The sequence below is a fragment of the Drosophila innubila genome (assembly GCF_004354385.1).
Source record: "Drosophila innubila isolate TH190305 chromosome 3R unlocalized genomic scaffold, UK_Dinn_1.0 2_E_3R, whole genome shotgun sequence".
NCBI lineage: Eukaryota > Metazoa > Arthropoda > Insecta > Diptera > Drosophilidae > Drosophila > Drosophila innubila.
Window position 1 is genome coordinate 9,152,248 of NW_022995380.1, and position 17,566 is coordinate 9,169,813.

General features: G+C 39.1%; 1 protein-coding gene across 1 annotated transcript in view; it reads right to left on the reverse strand.

Annotated features, from left to right (window-relative positions):
* Positions 1-972: 972 nt before the first annotated feature.
* The window catches only part of LOC117793029 (headcase protein), an 88,665-nt gene continuing 72,071 nt past the window's right edge, over positions 973-17,566 (reverse strand). The window contains 4 exon segments of the mRNA XM_034633399.1: positions 973-3,093; positions 3,820-3,919; positions 4,023-4,111; positions 5,588-5,776. Of these exon segments, the coding sequence (XP_034489290.1) occupies positions 1,549-3,093; positions 3,820-3,919; positions 4,023-4,111; positions 5,588-5,776 (1,923 nt within the window). The 3' untranslated portion in view covers positions 973-1,548.

Sequence of the window (17,566 nt, forward strand, 5' to 3'; positions counted from 1 at the left end):
AGAAAACTTGCTTAAACCTATTAAACCTATCGATAGCGTGTGAGTGTGTGTGAGTGCAGAGCACACAAAACAACACAAACAAAACACTTTACAGAGATCCATCACATACGGCCGTTCTGATAAGTTGCCTTGCCTTACTACAATACTACTAAAGATACAGACACATAGATACATACATAGATAGATATTGAGAGAGAGAGAGAGAGAGAGGGAGAGAGAGAGTGGGAGAGAGGGAAACAGAAAGTGAGAGGAAGACCTAACAATACTCATACATAGTACAAAATGATAATGTTAACCTAGCCAATAATAAGGAAATGCCTATGTCTAGCACATTCCTAATTTGGGTGCACTATTCTTACTTACAACTTACTAATTAATAATCACGCTGCGCCGAAAATGGTTGTTATTGTTGTTGCTGTTGTTATTAAATCTTATATCATAGGATGGGCTGGCAATGGATTGTCTAAGATATCTTAAAGTGGCTGGCGGAAAGGGGCGCTGAGAACGGTTACCTTATTTCTGCAATTGCATGTGCCGCTAATTGTTATCGATATGTCATCGATCTATCGATTTATGTTAAATTTTAAGAAATTGATGCTGAAGTTTTTGCTTTGGAAAGAGTTTAAGAAAGTGATTTTGTTGTTGCTGTTGTTGTGTTTGTTGGGGGCGTTTTGCTTTTCCAATTCGCTTACTAAAAACTAGAAATAATTACCAATCGTTTAGGTAAAGATGTGCAACTTATCGATTAATTTAGTATGTAAATTTATGTTTTTTGTAAATGGTAGCAAAATTGTGTTTTTGTTTTGTTTTGTCGTACATTCGATAAATATATATTTATATATATATCCTTTAAATATATATTTCATTATTATAAATATTTTGTTGTTGTTATTGAGCAGCACAGCAATTTTCATTTCATTCAACGAACATAAAATGCTTTGCTTTCAATTAGTTATCCTCATTTTCCTTCTCTTTGCTAAATTATAAAAAAAAGAACTGAAATCCCTCAAAAACTTTGAGAATCTAACGTTTTCTTGTCTTGCTTCGTCTTGTATCAATTTTGTTTTTTGGTTGTTTTATAATAAAATTGTTTTTATAAAATAAAACTATAAATTGCTTTCATTTATGTTTGTTCCTTTTTTTTTTTTTGTTTTTGCTTGTTTTGTTTTTTGTAATATTTAAAAAATGATTAAACTCAACAAAAGTAACAAGATAAATTGTTTTATATGAAGTGTTTTTGTTTTTTTTTTTATCATTTTGTTTCAAGTTTTACGCTTTTAGTAAAATCGCTTTTCCATTTATCAATTTAAAATTACACACACACGCAGCAAGAGTTTTCTTTGCATTTCTTTTGGTTGTGTTGGATATATTCCTAAAAGTAGTTGGAAATTTGCTTTGTCTGCTGCTGCTGGGTTTTCTACTGTTAATGTAACGGCTTCTGTTAGTGTTACAATTAATGTTACTGTTACTGTTACTGTAACTGTTATTATTCTCTGTTAAATTTTGCTAGAGTAACATTCGCTTTTGTATTTTGAATGGTTGTTATTTTTAGTTCATGTTTAGATAATCATTGAAGAGCTGCATGCAGGGGGCACCTCCAGTTGGCTCCTCGTACAGCTGTTGCTGGCGTGCATTGATGGCGGCGCTGTGACGCCAAATGTTGGCCACTTCAAGCAGCTCGCCAGCCGATGACGATGAGTTGGAGCTAACATCTGAGCTAGCATCGGCTTTGTTCGCCTGGCTGCCATCCTGGCTAATGTGCAAATTGCACAAGAGATCGCTGAACATGTCGTGGGCGAGTGAAGCTGCATTGAGGCTGTTGTTGTTGCTGTTGGCTGGCGGCAATTCCCAGATATTTTGTGCAGCACTCAGCTTGCCATAATGTGCAGCATTCGCATTGCCCCAGCCACCAGTTGAGGAGGCACCCGATGAGCTGGTCAACGATGCGGTTGGCGATGCCGCATGTGGCAACAGCTCCTTGGCCGCATAGAAATTCTCCCTGAGTTGGCCGCAATTGGGTGAAGTTTGTGCCCAAAGCAACTCCTTGCTGTGACAGCTGGTCGGACTCAACGACGGCTGTGAGCCGCTGCCCGATGAGCAGCCGCTGGTGGAGCCAGTGGTTGAGGCATTGCTGCCACAGCCCCACAATGCCGATATGGCCTCCGCCTGTCCTCCCATTGGTTGTGACCAGGCGGCGTTTAATTTGTTGCCGCTGTTCATGTTGCTGTTGCTGTTGTTGTTGTTGGTGTTGTTATGTGAATTATTGCTAATTAATAAGTTACTAATACTGCTGCTAACACCATTGTTGCCGTTGCCGTTGCCGTTGTTGCTGTTAATGTTGGTCAATAAAAGGCCATTGGAATCATGGCCAAGGTTCAAATGGCCTAGTTGCTTGTGCGGCTGTTGTTGTTGCTGCTGTTGCTGTTGTTGTTGCTGAAACTTGCTCATTACATCCGCCATGGCCATTAGGCTATTTGTGAAGGTCAGCTTGTGTTGTTGCTGCTGCTGCTGCTGTTGTTGTTGCTGCTGTTGTTGTTGATAGCTGGCAGCACGAGCAGCTGCTGCAGACACCAAATAAGCAGCCTCATTAGCACGTTGTGTGGTTGCAGCAACTGTGGTGGCAACTGTTGCTGGTTGATTGACGACAGCAATTGTCGACTGCTGCTGTTGTTGTTGCTGTTGTGATGGTTGCTGCTGCTGCTGCTGCTGTTGCTGTGGTGGTTGCTGCTGCTGCCTTACCTGCTGATGTTGCTGGGCATGCGGATGAGCGCCAATAAGATCGGGATTAATTTGCTGCTGCAGCGGGGCCGAATAATCGATGGCCGCATTGAAGAGCGGCTGCTTGGAGGCCGTTGGAGCACCGTTGACACTGGCGGCTGTTGCACCTGTGACCGTTGGCGACTCCAACGGGGCCTCATGTTATGCGATCGCCTGCAGCCGCGTCGCATTGCTCTTGGCGTAGCAGTAGCTCAGCGGCTTCACAAAGTGTGTGTCCTGCGTGTTGCAATAGGGGCAGGTGACACCATGCGAGTAATCACTGTAGAAGTTCAGCCGCTGCTGTGGATGCATCAACATCTTGAAGCAATTATTGCACTGCAAAAATACACAAGTTCAAATGTTAATTGAGAGAGAACTAAAAACTTTAAAAATTCTGATTAGTTACGTAAGTATGTAAGATTTGAGGATTAAGTGTTAAAACTAAGCAATTTAATATGCATTTTTTTAAAGTAACTTTTTGGATACAAAATCTTTGAATGAAGATAAACACGAATAAATTGAGCCTTAAGTTGGCTTAAAAATCAGGTAGTATACTTAAACTTTTATTTTAAGAGCTTTAAATTTGAAATGAAATTTTGTAATTAAGTAGTGATGTAAAAATATATCGAAATATCGACAAGTATCGATTTTCGCGGAAGCGATTATCGAGTACTTTAACTTGACTATTTTTTAGACGATCTATCAAGTTGATTAAATCGATTTCCATGAAAAATCGACAACTCACTGGGGATTTTCATCGTAGTTAATTTGTAGAATTGAGTTTGGTCGATCAGTTTATGTTGAACGACCGTAATAAATAACCTACAAAATTGCCAAAACGATGCAAGAAAAAAAATATTTCTAATAAAAGTACGCGTGTATTTTGTTATTACAATTGCGTTTTCAAACTAAAAAATTTTTGTTATAACTCGATATTTGCAACTTGATATACTATTTTCCGATATATCGACAGCTCGATACTTATTTTTGGCGATTTTCTATATCGATATAAAGCTCGATCTAAAGTTTGGATTTACATCACTACAATTAAGTAAAACTTACCTTATAACGCTCGGCGCAGCAGGGCATGGCCGCAAAGATGTCATAGGCATACATAGTGCCAAGAACCAGACTGGAACCATCCCAGGGCTCATTGCAGAATCTGGATTAAACGAAAGTAAATGCAAATTGTTATAGTATTGGTATGGCATTAAGTCAAACACTTTGTGGGTGGTCCGACTGAGTTGGGTAGACGGAGGATTTACCTGCAGCTGATGACGCGACTGCTGGAGGTGCCGTCCAGGCAGCTCATGCACACACAGGTCAAGTAGAGCATGCGTCCCTCGTATTTGACCTGGAATGGGAAAGGCGAAAGCATGTATTAAACGGGGGGCGGGGCAACAACAGAAGGAGGGGGCATGGCTGGTAAACCAAGCAGTCGCATAATTCATTGTCACAACAATGAAAAATGATTTCATGCAACTTTCTACTCGGCATTCGTATCGTTTCCCGCTTGTTATTGCCACTTCTCCTCACCCTCCTTTTCTCTCTGTCTGTCCCTCTTCCTTTGCGTATGAAAAGGGCTTTCAAAGAGTGCAAGCGACGCGACATAATAATTTCAAATAAAATGCAAAATGCATAGCAAACGCCCACGAGACGCAGTCCCTGACACTGGCAGTGGCAGTGGCATTGGCCATGGCCAGAATGGAGACCCAGGCAAGGCCCAGACACAGCACAGGCAATGAATTATAAATCCAGGTTTAAATTAAAGCGCAAACAAGCCAAGAGGGGGCAAGAGGAGAAGCGGAAAGGCGCCATCCCATGCCATTTCAGACCAAGTCAAGCCAGGCATAACAAAAAGCTGGGGGAAAGCAGAGGCAGGCACTGTCAGTGCTGGCATTTTAGCTACGTTATAGCTACACGTTTATGTCAATTTTGTGACAGAAAGAGCTAGAAAGTTTGATCAAGTAATATTTGCTTGTAATTTGGTTATTTTTTTAAATTTATTTAACTACCTTTTCAGATTTTCAGATATAGTACTACAAAAAATATTTAGATATTCTCAATCAAAAATACATATTTCAACAACTGTCAGGTTGAATGCAGATGTTGCAGGTTTATAAATGCTACAACTTGAAATAATAAAATTCTACTTAAAATGGATTTTAAAGCTTCATAACTCTTTTATTTAAAATATTAAGTGACATATTATTGTTGCTAGCATAGAATTAAATTTGTTATATATTGATTACCAATCTATAAACTGCAAATTCTTAAAAAAAAAAATGTCAATTTTTGATTTGTAACAGTAATGATAGCTGAAATAAAATTCGCTTTTTTAGCCCTTGAAATTTTGGCAACACTGTCAGACAGCTGAGGAGGAAAGCAAATACGTAGGTTGCACGTGGGTTGCTTGCAGCGTTGCAACTGCATTGCAACTCTGGCAGTTTATTAGGCGCTGCCGTAATTATGCTGACTTAAATGGGTCATAAATTGCAAGCTAGAGGTGCGCCTTTCCTTCCTCCCTTTCCTCCCTTTCCAGCATTTCTCCTTTTCTCAACTTGCACAATTTCCCATAATTTGTGTAGTTATGCCTTCAGAGAGAGAGAGAGATAGACTCGGACAAACTGTGACTTATGCCGCGGTTGGCATACAGTTTTCTTTCTTTTTGGCAAATTTGCAGCAACATTCGCATCTGGGGCTAATTGCAGCTGGAGAGTTCTTGTGGCACGTGGGCGTAGTGAAAGCGGCCTGCAACGCACGTGGGTGTCACAAGCCAACATTTGACATTTATTAATGATGAACTACGACGTCGGGTTGTTTAACTTACCTCAATGCAGCCGCTGGAATGCTGCTTGGGACTTAGAAAGAAGGAGCCATCGACCAACGGATAGCGATCAAAGACGAGCAACGGCTCCTCACACAAGATGCATTGGACGCGACTCATCTGCGACTGGGCGAGAGAGGAGAGTATGAAGAGGCGTGTCTCATCGTTGCCATGATTGCCCTCGTCCTCAATCTGCAAAGTAACAACAAGAAAATTTGAAGAAAATTAGATACAACTCGAGAGCATATGTGACTGCAGTCAGTTTAAAGCTAAAGATGAAATATTTAAGAAAAAGTAAGAACGGCATGCCGAAGATCTGATACCCTTAAAAAAATAATACATATATCTCATAATTTTTAGTATCTGTAATTGTAGTAAAGCTTGATTTTGAAAAGTGAAAAATAAAAAGAAATTCAATGTCTTTTATTTGTTAAAGATTTTTAAATAAAACAGCTTTGTTTTGCTATTAAAGTAAACCAAGTTTATGCTTCTTACATACAAAGTTATGGTACTTCTATAGAATAAAAAAAATAATCAAATTTATGTTCAAACATATGAAGAGATATAAAGAGATAGATAGAACTATAACAATGCCAAGGTGGCGGGCTTCAAATTTCAATATAAACTTGTCTGCATGTAGGTCTGTGTGTGTGTCTGTGTGTGTGTATGGGTGTGTGGCTAAAACAGGACGACGGCATCTAAGCGCCAACAAATGAACCATAAAATCCAAACGTGCTCAGGCAACCAGGCAGTCGAGTCAACCAGTGTGTGCGTCTCGCTGGCTAAGCCAAATGGCTAACAGGATGGCCAAATTGAAAGCAGACACAGAGCCATACATATATATATATACATAAAGAGAAAGAGAAAGAGAGAGGGAAAGAATAGCTCTATCGGTTCAATTCCCCAATCGATAATCAATATGGCGAGCCGCGGCTTCTAATAAAGCCGTCAAATATCCAGAGACAGAACCAGAGTCAGAGCTGTTGCCAAAGTCAATAGCCCAAAAGGTGCCAAAAGGTGTTGAAGGATGCACAAAATATGGCAAACTCACAAGCTAAACAAACTGTGGCAGACACTAATCAAAGTTGCTGTTGTTGTTGTTGTTGCTTGATGTGTGTGTATGTTGAATTTAACTTGCAGCACAGGTAATTGCCGTTTGCCCAGGTGACCGCACAAAGAGAAAGGACACAGAAAAAGATAGTGATAGAGAGAGAGGGAGTCGAAGAGGCAGCACAAATAACGACACAGACATGCTGAATTATTTAGTAATAATGATAACGAAATGCGAAAGGACACGTAGTCCTAATCAATTGCTGCAATGGGACTTTAATTCTACGTGTTGTACCTAGAGATGTGTGTGTGTGTGTGTGTGTGTGTGTGTGTGTGTGTGTGTGTATGTTAGTTATGTCTGTTGAAGACATCACAAGTTTAATGCACTTTTAATAAGTCACTAAGCAGTAAAACCTTTTACAACTTCAAGTACACACTTTGTCTGAACAAAATAAGTACTCGAAAGATTCGCAGAGTCGCCAAAATTTGTTAAGCACATTTTGCATAATACAAGAATTTTTTGTAATGCTGTGTAAATATTTGCCAACAACTTGTAGATGTTCTTCATCAGCAAATTAATATTTGCACAGAGTTCAAGATGCCACACCCACCGTCTGCGAGTAGCCCATAAGGTGGTTGTCTCATAAATCTTGGTAACAATAAAATCAACTCGACGAGATGGCATTAAACTCGATTAATCAATGTTTGCATTTATTTTTGGCCATACTTTCACTGTGTCTAAGGGGAGAAGATTGGCGAGGGGGAATAGGAAGAGAAGGGGTGTGGTGTAAGCGATATCGTAGCGAAATTCTCATTCTCATTAAACAAAAGAAACGAAAGCGTTTTAGTTGGCAATTGAGTTGATTGTTTGTGCGGGGTTGTTGGGCGATTGTTGCTTAATCCCAAAAACAATAGCGTGTCTAGAGTTACAATGGAACAACAACAGCAACAACAACTGTTGAAGACACATTCCATCAACTGACAACAGCATAATAATAATAATAAAATATTTCTTTAACCTTTTTGCTACGTGACAATTTACTAATTTGCCTGACCAACGGTCATTGAACGCGCCTCCTCTGCCACAACTTGTTGCAACTGCCACAACATTTTCATAATTTATGAATGTCGCGTGCGTTGATGAAAAGCTTGTGGTATTTTCTGTCTGTTACTCTGCCAACTTTTCATTTGGCTGACTTTGGAGTTTGTCGTCAAGTGCAAGAAACTTTTGGCGCATGCAAAAAGTCGCCGAAATAATAAAAAGAAAACCAAGTCAAAAGTCGAAGTGCAATAAACTCGTGCATTAACTCAAAGTTGTCCAGCAGCAGCAGCAACAATAACAACTGGCGATAATGAAGCCATTCAGTTGTCATTTCCTTGGCCAACATTGAGCGCATAAATCAGCTTTGCCAGAATTTCCCTTTGACCATAAATATCAACACGCTATTAGAGTAGAAGAAATATCCAGAAACCACTCGCAATCCGTAGCCACAAATCAAAGTCGAGGCACTTCTATACCCTGCACGCATAATAGGGGAGTTTAGATTTAATTTATTTGTGCAAATATCAACGAAAAAATTCCCTTATATCTGTTTTCATTTGTAACTTTCACAACAGGGTATCTGTTAGTCGAGCACACACTTACAACATGCATACATAGGTCACACCCCAATCGCCCTTTCCAACAAGACAATGGGCGATTGAAGAGCAGTTCTATTCGATTCCAAGTGCTACGATTTTCATAAACACATTAAATTAAATTGCATTTCAATGGGAACTGAGTAGGATAAGAGTGAGACACAGTGGAGAGGGGCATCGAAAAAGTGTCTCAAAAGTTGCCTGAATCCATTAAAACTGTTGTTGCTTTCTGTGGCCATTTGATGGCCATAAATATTAAACCCGAGTCAGCCATTTCCTCAGCTTGTTGGCGCCACACAATTCAGACTAGATATGAATGAATGAATGAATGAGTTTGAATCGCACATTCATTATCAAATATTTTAATTGTTTGTACATTTTGAATGTAGTCTAATGAGCTGCAGTTGATTTTATTTATCATAATTGCATTGTCTGCAGCAAATTGAAATTACAATTTCCAAATAATATCATTAGATATTTAATTTTGTTTTATTGTACATTTAATTTTAGCAAAACCAAATTTTATTTAATTTGCTTTGCGTATTCAATTTCAAATTTTTAAAGCCGATTTTGAAAATGTATTTTTAAATTTTCCAGTTTAAAATGTCGTATCCGTGAGTGTTTGTCTGTCTCTGTTATTCCACAACCCTTCTCTTTCTTTACTCTCTTTCGACCCTTTCAGACTTGAGTTTCTTTGTGTTATATTAAAAAGCAATAAAGCGGCTTTATGCTTTTTAACTTATTTACGTTGACGCAAAAGAAAGACTCTGAACTTTACATACTCATGTGTATCCATTAGATACTTTCATGTATTGTGAGTGTATCTGTGTTTGTGTTTGTGCAGACAGTAAACAAACATGAGACTCCCTTTCGGTGTATTTGCCCTAGGTGTATATTCACTAAAATTTATTAAATATTTAAGTTTGCTTTTTTAGTGTGCCATAATTTATGCGACAGACTGTAACGCCTCATTATTCGACAATTTAAGTTGAAGTTGAACAAAGTCTACGGCACAGTCATAGACAATTTTTTTAGCGAATTTTCACTGTGGGCGTTCTCGCTTTGCAGCTATTTGATGTCAAACGATTTTATAAAGGCTGCCAAAAGTTTCCCCTACCTCCCCCCCCTTACCGTGACAAAACCCGGAAAAACTAAAACTATCAGCCTCAATTGACGATTGTCATTTGGGGAAATTGAAAAATTGTATTGCCAACTGGTTGAGTAGGAGAAGGAAAAGAAAACGCTTTCGAGTGGGTGACAATAAAAGACAGTAGAGAAGATGAAAGTTGCAACAAAATGAATTACAAAATGCCACTCAAGGTGGGCTCTGTGGGCGTGGCAGGCTGCTTAATTTGCCCAAGTGGCAGCCACATCAAATGACTTTTAATATTGTGGCAGAGCCAGCTGAGCATAACATTCTGCAAGACCAACCAAGAGTTTGCCAACTTTCAGACAGCTGCGCGCTTCCTTAGACGTGCAACAGCTACAACAGCTACAACAACAACAACAGTAGCAATTACAACAACATTAAAAGTGGCAGTGGCAGATTAACTGGCAGCATTCAAAGCCAATGACAAGACCAAGAACAAGCGGACGGCATATGACACTGGCACTAACAATGAAAATGGAATTGCAAACATGCCCAGACTAGAGTAGCACTTCATCTTCTTCTTCCTTTTCTGCAGCAGTGGCGAATCCCCTCAAGCGGAGTCAAAGCAACTGCATCACAACAGTAAGCTTTAAATTCAACCTAAGCCAGCAAAGCAACAACTCTAGAGCCAAACAGTTAAAACGAAAAACAAGAGTATAACTAAGAATGCAACTGTTGAACGCGAGCAACGATGAGATACCCTGGAAATGGTGTCAAATGGTAGCTAATGTAAATAAGACAATTGAATACTTATTAAAGTCAGAATAAAATAAAATATATTCTATTAAACATATTTAAAAGCTTTATTTAACAACAAAAATTATTTTAATTCGTTACATTAAAATTAGTAAAACTCACAACTAATTTTTATACAAAATAATAGTTTTAGAAAATGTAGTCACTTTTTTTTTATTGTTTTCAATGGAAACATAGTTACTACTTTCTTTTTAGAATTTTATGTACTGAGTATGCAAGCTGTATGAAACATGGCCAGAAGAAGAGAGAACTTGTACAAATAACATTAAGCAATGGCATGAATGAGTTCAATTTGAGCGTGGGGCGGCACTCTTATAAATGAAATGGAGTAATAATATTTTGCGACAACAAACGCAGCAGGATCCCTAGCAAGGAGTAACTACAATAGAATGATTTACAAAAAAAAAAAAAAAAAGAGAAGGAAAAGGAAAAGGGAAAAAAAGGCTAACAGGACGCAGCTGTGTTTCGTGTGGCACACAGGACTTGGCTAAGCAACAATGCAATGGCAGTACTCGCAGCGTTGCAGACAAACAAACATTTCAATAAATTCAAAAAAACCAGCAGCCAGACAATGAAAAACACGCAAAAGGAGTGCCAACCAGGCAAGAGCAACAAACGAACCGAACCGAACCGAAACAGATACCAGACCAATGCCAGACAGAACCGACTTTGCTTTTGGTTAAGACAAAAGGTTGAGAGGGAGTTTAAGCGCTACTCGAAGTGGCTTAAAAGCGTGTCGTTTTGTTTTGTGTGTGCCCCACCTGCATTTCGGCAATCTCGTGTCATTTGCACTTAATTCAAATGCGCGACACAATTGCCAAAGGAAAACTTAAAAATAAAAAAGGGAAAAATATCCTTAGAATTTCTAGATATTTTTCACATGTTTTTTCTTCGTATTTTGCGTCTGCAGTACGCGTTGTTATAACTTCATTAGGCGAGAACCATTTTTGATAAGCAGCTTGTGCCACGTGCCTCGCGTGCCACACTGCGTTGCGCTTTGGTTCAGTGAACTCGCGATTTCTGTTCAGAACTTATTATATGCTTCAGTTAACAAACATCTCTCAAAGATATTCGACCATTTAAATGTACAATTGAGCATTGATCTCTCAGCTCTGAGTGTCCTTTTTGGCCATGTCTGTTATAGCCAACGAAACCTTCACTTTCAGTCGATTTTAATTCGCTTTCATTCCCAATCCAATTTTCAATAAAATTTTTTGCATTTGCCATTAGCTTAAGCAGTTGTTCAGTTGTTGGTGTCAGTATTTTTGTTGTTGTTGTCGTCGGGCATTATGTCTCCTTATTTATGCGCTGACTTTGCCTTTGCTTTCGTCTGACCCTTAAATATCAATTTGCAAATAAATTGTATTTGCCCTTTTAAGTTTTTTTTTTTTATTTAGCTATTGTGGTTGTTGTTAATGTTGTTATTGCTGCTAGGGCAGTCTGCTTATTTATCGTTGCGTTCAATGTTCTATAGCATAATGGCCCTTTATTGGCAATGCCAATGCCAAAGCTAAAAGCCGAAGTCAACAGCAACTACAACAAATTCAAAATGCAATCTTCGAAATATTTCTCGACAGCACCCGTAAGTATGCTACGAAATTTTACTTCTTTAAGTTTATTGAACTGCCCCTCGGGCAACCATTTGGAATTTTTAAAAACACTGTTATTCCCTTTGGCAATTATTTTTCTACATATTTTTTGCAAGCATTTGCCAAAAAAAAACAAAAACTCAGATGCAAATACGCAGACAAAAAGAGGAGATTTTTACACTGGCTGTATCTGCTGCCACGCCCACTTCGTTAAGCAAGCAATTTAAATGCATTTGGCGGCACTAATAGTTTTATTATGGCCAATTTCCATGCAACAACAGCTGGGGCAGCTGTGGCACCAAAACTGGTGCAAATTGCATGGCGGCTATAAAAGTTAATTGTTTAATTATTTTTCTATTTGTCGACATTTTGGCTAAAGATTTTTATTATTTTTATTTCCATTTTCTTTTTGTGTGTCTTCTTTTTTTTTTTGCAAGAGAGCGTGTGGCATGCATTTTATGAAGTAACAGTAGATTGCTTTGATTGGAACTTAAGCCCGGCCATAAACGAACTGTAAGCCATTTGTCCAGGGCGAAAAGGAGACAGAGGAAGTCACAACAAAGTTGCAGTTGTGTGTGTAATTTCTTCCACTTAACTTAATGCCCCGTCGATTTAACAGTTAGACAAACATACACATACACATGTATACATACATACATATGTATATATATATACATATAGTCTTTTTACAATGTGTATTATTGTTCTGCTATACGCTTATCAGCTGAGAACGGGAACGGTGCGTATGAGTGATAAACTAGACTATTTTTATAGGGGCTCTGCTTGCTGGCCGCGTCTTATCGTCGTTGCGGATCAATGAACTTTACACACACCACACACTAATAGCGTTCTGGATGCGTTGCAGCAGCTGATAACGTGCCAATAGGCGCTGCACTCACATTTGCTGTTATCACTCGCCTGTTGTACTTGATAAGGAGTTTAACTGCAGCAATATTTGCAAATGTTGCAATTCTTTTTTTTTCCCTTTACTTATTATTATTTTTTTCTTTTAGTCAACTAATTGGTCTCGGTTTGCCCGTTCCGCCATTCCCTGGGGAGCACAGTTGAACCAAATTAAATTTTTTCTTTTTAAGCATTGGCCTCTTGTGTTTTTACTTAACTTTTTTTATTTTGTTATCAGTAAGACGAGCGACGCAGGACTTAGTTTGAGCATATCTTTATAATTGCAAAAAGTCAAGCGGAAAGCAAAGCAAAACTGAAATGGCAAAATGGCTGTCTGCATTTTAATTACAGTGCAAGAAAAAAAACGAGAAGAAATGCTGTGAAAATTCTAACCTCGAGCAAAACAATGGCCACCAAAATGGGCATTGAGTTGCACTTGCAAGTAAACTAGCAACTTCATGGCAAAACTTTGATTAAGAAAACCAACTTTTTGCCCGCTAAAGTTAAAGAATGGAGGGAGAAAGTTCAAATTCAAGTTAAACTTGCAGAAATTGTGAATGTGAAATGCATTTAAACAATTTTCGGCGGTAAGTTTGCCAGCCACATTTCAAAGCAAAAATATAGAAAATATAATTAAAAGTGAAGAACAATGAGCAACAGATTCCAGACGCAGACAGACACAGACACAGACACAGACACAGACACAGACACAGACAATAGCAAAGCAGAACAAACAAGCACGCACATAATGAAAATGTCAAAATAAACACGACATTAAAAAAGCTTACGCGTTGGAAAAAGCAAAGCTTCTACACAAAAAGTGAAGCCAGTGCACTCCAAGACATTTGAAAGGCCAATAAAAGTCAAAGCAGCGCTGCTGAGAGCAGCTAAATAGCTACAAGCAGACACATACACACACACACACATAATATCACAAACACACACTCAGACAATCCACCTATGAGCATTTGTAGCACTCATCGAGGCCACTAATCGCACAATGCTCTGAAGACACAGCTAAAGGTGTCAGACGCGGCGTATACGCAATGTAGCCCAAGTTGCTGCTGATTAGCATTTCTAATTAAGGATTGCATACGACTCGCAGGATAATGACACTTGCCAGACAACCACACCCTCACACACTCACACACATATGCACACCTTACAAATCGTCGAGCATATATTATCATCAGCTTTTATTTTTCTTATGAACCGCATGTTTAGCGGCTATTCAAAAGCGTGTCCAGACAGTCACGCCCCCTTTGTTGGGCGGACTGTGTGAGGTCCATTTAAAGTGAAAACATTTACATTAATAATTAGCGACACTCTCAACCAACGAAACGCTGCATGCCACATTTACAACTTTCAGCCAAGTTCCACGCAAATTGCAATTAATCAAGAGCCGCGGCGGGGCAAGTAGAGCAAACAAAAAACTTAATGTCGAGAGAGCTGACAGTTTAACTGGCTAAACAAGGTGCGATAAGTGTCCAGTCAGCGAAATCAGCGTCAGGACAATGACCAAGGATAACAGCAGCAGCAGCAGCAGCTGTTGAAAATGAAAATGATTTAAAGCACATGGTCGAGGACAAGGACAGCGCCCCAGGATCCTTCTCCTTCTGCTGCCCCTCAACCTACGAAACTGCGAACTGCTAACGGACGTCCTTTTGTTGAACACTTTTTGTTTTGTCTTCTGCGTTAAGTAAAGTTTTTACTTTTTTTAAGTTTAAAGTTCAACAGACACTCGATAATTTTTCATAATTGAAGTAGAGAATTAAAGGTAATCAAACTAATGAATTTTATATGTAGAAAAGGCAAGCGAGTTTCTATAAAAGGTCACTCTGAGGATGCAACACATATGCACATAAAGCTACAGTATACCGTCGAAAAAAACACGCTGTTTAAACGCCTATTTTAATTTTTTTTTTCAAATTTAAGCATATTTTCTTTACCTATTATTAAATAAAATACAAAATAGGCTAGAATCCCTACCAACTTTATTTAATAAATATTTTTATGCTTTTTCACAGATGTAACTTAATATGTTAGATCTCTCCAAATATAATTCAATTTAGTCAGTCTTTACTGTACAGTGTACATACAGGTAATTGTATGCTCTGGTGAAATGTAATGTAGAATGTTGGGTAAATGGCCAAATTTGATTGTTGTTGTTGCCGTCGTTGCTGGTTAGGTAACATTTGTGGCAAGCAACACAAAAGCACACACACACACACTCACAAAAACGTATAGATATACACATACAGCATACCAAAAGCAACCACATGAGTAATTAAATTGCAGTCTCTGCCACCACAGAGAGCAACTTGTGGCTGCCACACTGAAGGACGAATTTTGAACTTGCGTCAGCGGCAGCCATTGAGTGGCTGCCAAGGAGAGAGGAGCGAAAGTTGGCGGCTAAAAGAGGAGCCTGCATGTTGTCTTATTGCCTGGCTGAGTTATCATTGTAGATAATTTCATTATACATACACACACACTCACGTACATCTCACAAATGCAGTCGTAAGAAACAAATAAAATGCGAAAACTTCAAAGCAACAGACGAGAAACAAGCAAAGGGCGTAACATGACTGCGATTTGCTGAACTTTTGCCAAAGCGCTAAAATAGAGAAGGGAAGACGTCGACGGGGAGTATATAGAAAGAGGGGAAGAAGTGAAGAAAGGAAAAAAGGCGTGTCGGCACTCGTCGATAATTAATTTTTGCCGTCAAGGATCTACGCTCGCATTACATTTCAAACTAAGCGTATTATTGGTAATGTAGAAGACGGCAAAAAAGCATTAAAAAAAACAGCAGCAGAAAAAAAGGTAAAAAGACAAATCAAAAACCAATAAAAAGCAGTACAATAAAAGTAACCTATGGCCAAAAGAGATGCAGTTAAAGTTGAAGTTAAGAGCTGTTTCGTCAAGTTCATTGCACCGTTCGCAAGGCGCTTTATTTGATTTTATTCGCTTTTGTATTATTTCTTTTTTTGGTTATTTATTTAAAAGATGCTTAGACAAAGCCGCAGAGAGGGGGCAGTGCGGAGATACAGGATAGAAGGCGGCTGGCTGATAGCAAAGGCATCGCATAAATTTTGCAAGCGTTGCACAAATAAAAGAAAGAGTCAATGCGATTCAAGGATAAAATAGTAGGAAAGTCTGCAGTTGAGTAAACTCGTCTGTGAGAGACCCTGTATTTGTATTTTAAAATAAAATGATAAAAAATTAAAATAATTATGACAAACATTTTTTAGATAATACAATATTAAAGTAATCGTCCTTTTTTATATATTTTTCCATTTCAGAGAGAATGACAAAAATAATAATAAAAAAAACTCTATGTTTAGAATATATTGGAACCTACGCAACAAGTTTGGTGTCTCTGCCTGATTTGTTACAAAATAAATAGACCCTTTGCACTGTTGAAGTACAGGGTCTAAAAAAAAAGAGAAAAAGGGATATGGCAAAGAAATTGCAAACTTAAATCAATAAATAAAGCATAAAGTGTGTGGCAAGATGAGAGAGTGTGAGGAAGGGAGTGCAGAGTAGGAGTCAAAGGAGTCGCGTCAACGTCATTAAATCAATGCTGCCGCCTGTCGTTGCCGTTTGCCGACGCTAGATAACGAGCAGGACAACGACTGCGGCAGAGGCAAAGGCAGAGGCAGGACGATTCAACGTAAGAGCTGCAGCCAAAGTTTGCCAAGTTTACCAAGTGACATTAACACAAACGACGTTGTGCTCTCGAGGAGCACATTAAAATATTCACGTCGAGATCTCTAGGACGAGACAAGTGTCGACGTTGTCCTCGTCCTCGCTGTCGTCTCGTCGTCCTTTTCTGTTGAGATGCTGTCAGCGACAATGCGTTAGACAATGCCAAAAACACAATTGGGGCGTGTCCAGGACACATCAAGTGAAGCAGCAGAAAGGAAAGGAGTTGGCTCAAGTGACACTCTCAAGTGGCAAGGCTAAAAGGTAGTACCAACGTCTTGCCAAGACTAGGCAGACTTGCCTCAATTGTTTTTGTGCATGCCATGGCAAATTTTTGATTGAATTGCCGAGCGACTGACAAGTTGATGGATTGGTTTAATCAAACCGAACAACGACAGACAGAACAGGCAATACATTAAAGCCATCTCTATCATATAACGTGGCCACATCGATTTTTGCAGTTTCGGTTTTTGGCCTTGAGACGGCAGCAAACACGAAATTTTGTGGCAGGAAGTGAATAAGGCCGTGAAATGCACGTGACCAACCGCAGACGGCCGGAAACATGATTATGTACGAGTTGCATGTTGTTTTGACTGCTGTGTGTGTGTGTGTGCCTAAGCAGGCTTAAAGCAAATCTGTGTGTAGACGACAATGGGCATGATAAGGCGTCAAATTGCCAAAAATGACAATGACAACGACAACGACAACGACAATGACAACGACAACTATAACAACAAAAGTCAATAAGCAAAATGCTCTGAAGAGCCGACGGCTACAAGCTGAAATCCTTTAATGTGCTGTTAACGATAAGCCTGGAGGGATATGCAAAGGACTTGGCCAAAACTAGCGAGACAGACGAGCAGCGAATATTAAAACAAATAAGCCAACATAATGGACTGCCTCCAGCACAAACAGGACACGAAGGACACACAAGACACGACAGACACCACAAAACACAGACAAACTAAGTAGCATGAATAACGTTTTCGTTTTTCTTTTTTTTTTCACTAGAAAATGTTGATGGCATTGGGCGGTCACAGTTGACCCATGTCAAATAAGTTAAATAGCTACATGGGAAAACGTCAATAGACAAGTCCTATATGGCGAAAAGCCAATTGGAAAAGTCCCTACTACACAGGTCAAGCTTTAATTTCATTTTGCTGGTCAATGACTTGGCTTCCCCCCTCTTCAAGT